General features: G+C 40.4%; 1 protein-coding gene across 1 annotated transcript in view; it reads left to right on the top strand.

Annotated features, from left to right (window-relative positions):
- Positions 1–5,440, top strand: part of iars1 (isoleucyl-tRNA synthetase 1) — a 41,585-nt gene extending 36,145 nt beyond the window's left edge. The window contains exons 28-34 of the mRNA XM_028405773.1: positions 391–486; positions 1,969–2,145; positions 2,301–2,421; positions 2,629–2,754; positions 3,049–3,195; positions 3,731–3,883; positions 4,404–5,440. Of these exons, the coding sequence (XP_028261574.1) occupies positions 391–486; positions 1,969–2,145; positions 2,301–2,421; positions 2,629–2,754; positions 3,049–3,195; positions 3,731–3,883; positions 4,404–4,486 (903 nt within the window). The 3' untranslated portion in view covers positions 4,487–5,440. The remainder of the gene's footprint in view (positions 1–390; positions 487–1,968; positions 2,146–2,300; positions 2,422–2,628; positions 2,755–3,048; positions 3,196–3,730; positions 3,884–4,403) is intronic.
- The last annotated feature ends 2,608 nt before the right edge of the window (positions 5,441–8,048 follow it).

Genomic DNA, 8,048 nt, shown 5'->3' on the forward strand with positions numbered 1-8,048 from the left:
CCATACCCTTCTATGGAGCCCACCCTGTTACATTGCTATGTTTCTTTTAGTAGCCTAGCAGGGACAAATAAAACACTGAGTGGGCCACATATTTCATTAAGTACAATGTCAATTTGTAGGTTAGGTTAATGTAGTATAAATGTTTCTTGCACTCCAGTCACTGCAGTCTTAAACTGTGTCAAATTTTTTGAGAAGTAAATTATTAGGTGTTCTGGTGTGCAAACATTTATCTGACCTAGTAGTTAAAGTATGCCTTAGACATGCCTTAGACAAGAACATATAGATGAATGGAGGGAGCCTTCAAAAGTCACAACAATTCTGTCATAACCTTTGTGATTAGTTAAATCTTAACACTTTCCTTTACTCCCCTGTTCATCTGATATCATTTAGGTCCTGGTGCTGTTGGATGTCACCCCAGACCAGTCCATGGTGGACGAAGGAGTTGCCAGAGAAGTCATCAACCGCATTCAGAAACTACGCAAGAAGGTGGGGCAATTATTCCAGGCATACAACGAGCTCTGGAGTCATGAGTGACACATAACACACTACCACTGAATTTTACAATCCAGTGTTTAATAAGTGGAATCTGACATAGGTGAAGCAGTCGTTGCCTGTAATGATTCATGCTGAGCAATGTGCTGCTGACTTTTTGACTTAAACATTTTGAGGTGTTATCCCCTGTGTGTCTGATCTTTAAACAATGTTGTTTACACTGGTAAACGGTGGAACCCCCAATTTCCTCCTGCTATAGACACAGCACTGGAAACTTGTATGTATTTTTCATTATATTTCCTTCCCTTTGATCACCCTTGTCCTCCCCCCTTCCTCTTTATGTCCCATGCTATTGTCAGGGCAGTTTTGAAATCTTTCCACTGTAGCGTCACAGTTAGAGGTTTCTCCATCATAAGGCAGGCTTAATGGAAGCTTAATTACAGTCTGGCCCCTTTCAGATTCTAATGTTGGAGCTTTGAAGTGGTCTGGGGAGTAAAGACGGATTAGCCAACAGCCCCTTGTTTTCACAAGCAACAAACAGTTTTTTCCATCCCCCTATAGCAGTGGTGTGCACTGGCTCCCAGCCAGGCTAAATTCCTCCAGTTATTTCAAACTGAGATCTGTTAGGAATTTTCCACCCTGTGGATGGGAATTAATTTTTTAACAATTCCTGTACATGTTTGGTAGTAGTTTGTGGGTGTGCATGTGTTATCACTGTTCGCATGGGATGCAGGATTGAGAAGCAGGGGTCAGCATTTCCTCTGTTTTTAATGGGCTGTTCACCTACTGGAAATCTCTGTGGTTTTATCTACACACTCACATACAGTGTACTAGCCTCATCAGGTTAGGGTCAGTACCTTGACTCGGAAAAAGCTTATAAACCTTCCCTCATTGATTGACTGTTCATGTATCTAGCTAATGCTATTCCTCTGCCCTTGAGCCATATACTGCAAACAGGGTGCATTCTGCAAGTGTGTGTACAACAACGTCAGTGTGTGTGTGTATACGGCCCTGCACAGCTCCACACTGCAGATTAAGATGAGATCAATGTGTTTGAATGTGTCAAGGTTAGTCGACGCTGGCAGCACAGCATGCCAAAAAATATGGGCTTTCATCCAGTAAAAATGTCCCCTTGTTCTCTGCCGCCTTTTATTTGTTCCTACACTGTCTTGTTTTTCTGCCTTTTAATCCCTACCCTATTCTATTCTTATGTTCGTCCTTCCGTGCCCCTCCCACTCCGTTCAGTATAATTGTTTCTTGCAAACTTTGTAGAACACAAATTGGGATTCTTTGCATCCTTGGCAGTCTTTTATTTCTTTACTGATTTGTATTTACTCACATATAACTAACTAATCCTCTCAGACCAATGATACCATAAGATTTTGTTTTTGTTACAGAAACATCCATTACATCTGTACTGTCAAAGGCGGCTGCCATAAATCATCTCACAGTTTTGCTCCCAATTTCTTGTTTTAGGGGCATTTGGTGCCATCAGATGAGATAACAGTGTACTACCGCTGCCAGCCACAGGGGGAGTACTTGGACTCTGTTATCCAGGCTCACAATGACTTTATCCTCGCTACCACCAAGGCTCCACTTCTGCCCTATCCTGTCCCAAAGACTGCGAGCATCATCATAGAGGAGAAGACACAGGTATGAAGGTTTATCTTTAGAACATGCAGCTGTTTGCTGTGATGCAGCCTCAGTTTAACAGGCAGCTGGTAGTTTACTGCAGCTTCCTTTCTCATACATGCTGGTATGTATTATTTAAGGATGCTTAAGTCTATATGCCCTGTTTGTTGTTGCAGCTAAAGGCCTCAGACTTGGAGTTAATCATAGTGAAGGGATCATCAGCCCCTCGGGTTCCTCTAAATGGACCAGCTTGCACATATGTCAACCTCAGAGTGAAGGTCAATAACAAAGAACAAGGTAGAACATGGTCGAGAGGCTACCACAGCACTGTACCTGTTTATCCGCCCTGCTTTTGCATGAGATAATGACACATACACATAATTTTTCCACAAAATTTGACTTCAGATGTTTTGTGACGTTGCATTTATCTTGTGCTACTTGTGATACTTGTGATTCACTTAATATTTGACTATGTTAACCATGTTTGACTGGTTTCTTATTCAGAGGGTGTAGTGCTGTTGGAGAATCCCAGAGGGGATAACAGACTAGACTTGGACAAACTGAAGAAAGTGTGCAGCAGCATCTTTGGAACCAACAACACCCAGCTCAGATTCTTCAACAGTGGGACTGGTAAGATCAATTTTGGCTTATTTTAGCAAGTACTACATGCACATCTAGTCATCTAGCGTATGGCACTAAATAAATGTGTTAACTTTTCATTAGCACCATTTTTATAGGTACATATTTTTGTGTGTATTAAATCTTTTTTTTTTTCAAGCATTTTCTAACCACGTTTTATAAATTTTTGTTCTTGTTCCAAAGGCTAGTCCAATGTAAACTCTTGTAATAAAGGTTCTTGTTAGCCTTTTTACATCATGTCTTAACTCATAGCCTAGCTGTCTAATGGGTTCATCTTTACCTCAGAGTTGACGAGCAAAGCAGACCTACAGGCTCTGAGTGGTAAAACTCTGTCAGTGACTTCAGCCTCATCCTCGCCCAGCTCCATCCCGTCCACTGACACAGTCTTGTGTCCCTACGTAAACCTGCAGCTCTGCGATGCCCAGCCAGCTGGTGAGAAACACACACATGTAGTCAAAAACACTGAAAGTCATTCTCAGTGGTAAAGGAAGGGGTGCTGTTTTTTAGTTTGTCATTACAATCAACAACTCAGTGGGATTATTGTCAAATGGGTTATTATAATCAACTATTCAGCCACAACCCTTTTCTTATAATGGCTGCAATGGATCGGACTAATCACTGCGACATACTTCCCTAGGAGGAAAAAGTACTGAGATTGTTCTACATTCATAGTTAGGATTCAGCAAATGTACAAGGAATAGTTAAAGATTTTTTCTGATTTATACTGTGGACAAACTGTTCTTTGCTAAGGGAATTTTTCTCTAATCTATCTTGATCACTTTCACTTCCTTCTATTCACCATTTAATCAGCCAGGATCTGTTTCCCTACTCTTTGTCTCCTCGCCAACCTTAGACCTGATTATACATCTTCTTAGGACAAAGCTAGTGCTGCTAACAAGTCTCTGAATTCTTTGCTGGTGAAGAACGTATTTCTCGTATGTCTTGTTTTTAACACTGTTTTCCCCAGAGTGCCAGGCAGGAGAGGTGGGCACCCTGCTGCTGCTGAACCCAGTGGGCCAGAATGGGCTTGATTATTCAGGCCTGGTCTCTGAGACTGCCAAGGTTTTCGGCCTCCGTAGCAGACGACTCAAACTCTACCTGGACCAGGATCTCACCCAGGGTAAGAAGAAAAGACGATTGGTCCCATGATTGAACCTGCCCAGATCTGATGATTGAAAAAAATCAGATAATTTTTGGTTAGGAATTTAATGCAGTATAATTTTATATTTCCTTTGAGAAAGTGGCAGCTGTAGAGGAGGTCCTTATAATCTACGATGAAGAGTCACATCTTGATGTGAATTGCTTAATATAAGTAAATATTTTGCTTTAAACATATTAATATTAAAAGCATGTTTCAGTACACGGAGGACAAATCAGGAACACTTTAATGAGCAACTTGTAATGAAGGAATGATTATATTTAAGTGTGCTGTGAGGCAATGTATAATTCCTTTTCCTTATTTAAGCAAACATGCATTACAGTGTATGACATGTTCCTGTTAGTAATAAGACTGTGATGTACGTAATTCAAATACAGTAAGAAGAAAAACATTGACACCGCTTTTTCATCCTTTAAAAATTTACTCTGCTCAAAAGTAGTTTAGCCACTTAACGAGCATACTATCATTCTGTGTCTTTCAGAGCTTCCTGCTGATTTGTCAGTGAAATCTCTCGACACCAAAACTCTGTTTGTGAGAGTCCTTCCTACCACTGCTGAAGCATAAATCCATAGACGCCATCTTAGGAACTTTTTGTCTCTGACACATCGCCAGAATGAAGGTTTCCATCCCCCCACATCACCCATTGATGTTCAGTGAATTTTATAGCTACATGAAGTGGTGTCATGTATTTAGCTGCTTTTTTAAATCCTGATGCAAGCTGTTCTGTCAAGTTCTAAACTGTTATCCATGTAGGAGGACTACTACTCACTAGCTTGTGTCAAGATGTGTTGAAATTTAATCATATTCAGGCAAAACCTTATTTCTCTTTCTCCCCTGTTTTCATCACCAGACAGCTTCTTTCTATCATATTTTGGTTTATCAGCAATTCTAAGTGACAAGTTTTGGAAATTGTCTCTGGGAGAGATTTGTCAGGGGGACGTTTTACAGATGCACTTCAAGTACAGACAGCTTGTTCATACTTAACCAGTGAATAGACCCAGAGGATACATGTGTGAATCTAAAAAGACTGTTGGCGGGACCTGGGAATTATCTGACAGAGAGACAAACGGGCATAAAACTGCTCAAATGAGGTTCATTCACCCCAAATTAATTTTTTCAGTAATTCTTGGAAATAAAGTTTCCAGGAGCCAGTCTAAACAGATTAACTGTCAATATTATCAATGGATAGTTTTCTTTATTATGATAATGATGCAAGCTACTTCACTTCAAAGCTAATTTGAGGTGAGCTTAGTCCAGAGTAATTATTTCTGTGGCTCATAATTGGAAAAGCTATTTGGGCTATTGTGCTTGCACACCATTTTGAATTTAACAGATAAACCCATTGTGTTCATTGCATTGGGAATCCTTTGACAAAAGAAAAGGCATTTAAAAGGTGAAATGGATTTGTGGGCTGCTGTACCTTAGGGGAAAAAAGGGTTCTGTTATAAAAAGAGCACCAAATGGATAATGTACTATTTTAAGAGACAAGCAGAATAAATCAAAGGTGTCTAAGAATCAGCATGTTTTTTTTTCTTTATGTTCATTTAAACCTCTGTACAGCAGAGAGAGAGAGAGAGAGACGACACGTCTGAGGGTGTCTGTAGCTGATAAGATGTTAAAATGTGCTTCACTTGGTTTGTATTGTTAACAGAGACATGTTACTTTCTTTAGCATCAATAAATACAGCAACATTCACAACAAATGTCAGGTAAAGAAACTGAAATGTGTAGTTTAGCCTTTTAGGAAATACTGGAATGGGAAGCTTGATTCCACTCTCATATTTTCATTAATTATGAAGATGCACTCAGAAAGAAACAGGTAGACTTTCCAAAGTAACAAAATCTGTCAACACTGCACCAACTGCCTTTTTCTCGGCATGTCGGTTTGTAGCTCTGGAATCAACTGAAACTCAATGAAGTCACAACGGCTTTGTATTTGTTTTCTATGTTAGCTCACTGTCATGAACTGGCACAGAGCTCTTTCTAGTCTCCGGTTGAAGCCATAAGAAGCTCCCGTCTTCCCAGCAACAGCTGACCTAGTAACGGTCTGTCCACAGAAAGAGGTATTAATCTCCTCTGAGTCATTCTGTTGGCTCTATATGTTACTGTAAGGGTGCCTCAGTGCTAATTTATAACTCTAGCTGGCAGTCTGACAGACAGGCACACTGAGCTGTAGATTTAAATGGTGTTACACTTTAACTCAAAATGGCTTTGATCGTATATACAAAGATCCAGAGGCATGGTGGCTGTACTGCAGCCTTTAAAGAGAAAGCTAATAAGGCCGCTGGAGTATCAGAGTTGAACGTTACATTGTTCTCTAATAAGAGGTGTGACCTTGAGGTTTTTGTCTGACTGTTGAAAGATTAAACAATTTTAGGCATGTGTGGTTTTCCAGCATATGCTTTTAAGAGGTACTAACATCCACAAGCATGGTGTTAATTTGTGCATGTTGAACCAGTTCTACTGGTTTTAAGCCAATATAGTGAGAAGTCATGTGTTTTTGTGGGTTACATTTGTGAACAGGCCAGAAGGGAGAATGTTTTGTTTTGGCTCTTGAGATAACTCAGCTGGGGTTGCTGCTGCAGAAAATTACAACTCTATGCAGTCATTTAACTACTGATTTCCAGCCAAATTAAACATGAATACACGGTTAGTTTTCTATTAAACCACTAATGCTCTTAACTGTCTGTTCACCGCTGGCTGCTACACCATCAGCATTATATGCTGCGCTGAATTTGTTTTTAGTGTTTATATACAGTGCTGCTTGCAAGTTTGTGATCCCTGTAGAGTTTTCAACGTTTAAGTATGACCCACAACATCAGCCAATTTTCCCACAAGTCCTGACAGTGGGAAAAAAGAAAAGCCAAACCAAACAAATGAAACAGAGATATTACACTTTGTCATATATTTATTCAGGAAAATGATCCAACAGTTACATTCAAGAGTGTAAAAACTAAACGGCAGAATTGATAAAGCCACTCAGAGGAATGATCAAACAGCTTCAGGGAAACTATACTTCGACTCCAGTTGGCTCATTTTGAAAGTCCTGGATATGACCTAGATAAATGAGAGCCTTCACAGGCAAATCCACTATTGTGTACTTTGGAGTGCCAAAAAAAAGTATGTGCACGGACAAGGGAGATTTATGAGGACGTTGGGAAAAGGTGTTGCTGCCTATCAACGCGAGGAGGGTTACAAAACCCAATAACAGTCAGTCGGTACAAGAGGACTTCAAGTCTGTTTTTACTGTCGCCGGGAGTGGCTGACCAGCAATGATCACCTCATAAACAAACCATGTAATCATCCACGAAGGAACCAACACTGAGATCACTGAACAGCCACGGTCTGCATGGAAGATTTGCAAGGAGAAAGTCACTGCTGCACATCTGCAGTTTCTTAAGTGGACAAACCAGAGGGCTGCTGGGAGAATTAATGAGACTTGAATCAAATTCTTTTGTTTAAATGAGAAGCCATATACATTTGGAGAAAGAATGACACCGCCTTCAGTACATGAACTTATCCTGTCTGTGAAGCATGGTGGTGGAAGTATCATGTTTTAAGTCTTTTTTGCTGCATCTAGGCCAACAATAATGGAACAATTCTAAATTATACCAGCAAGTAAAATGTTGGGTCATGCAGCAAGACGGTGGCCCCAACCACACAGGTCACAAAGTTCATTTGTTTAATGGCCAAGTCAAAGTTTTGTTATGAAAGGACCTACAGCCAGACAAAAAAACACCCAACAGCTCAGAACTAAAGCTGTTCTGTACTGAGGAATGGGCTAAAATTCCTCCAATATGGATGACTGATCAGTTACCTAAAACCTTTAGTTGTTATTTCTGCACAAGAGGATGTCAAAGTGACACACGTTTTCTGTAATTCTGTTTGTATAGCACTGTATTCTTTTTGTGGACCCTATTTCCACGTACAGCAGCACTCCCTTTACAATCAAGATTACAGACTTCATCCATCACCTTTCCTGGAATTGTCACCAATCTGCCTTTCTCGGGAGCCACCAACTCTTTGGATGTTTCCACAGTAGTGGGTGTTCTTTTCTCATTGGTTGGAAGGGCTCCTCAGCATCAGCACTTTAAGTATAGTACTAATGCACCTGTGACACTACAGCA

Source organism: Parambassis ranga, chromosome 5 (assembly GCF_900634625.1).
Source record: "Parambassis ranga chromosome 5, fParRan2.1, whole genome shotgun sequence".
NCBI lineage: Eukaryota > Metazoa > Chordata > Actinopteri > Ambassidae > Parambassis > Parambassis ranga.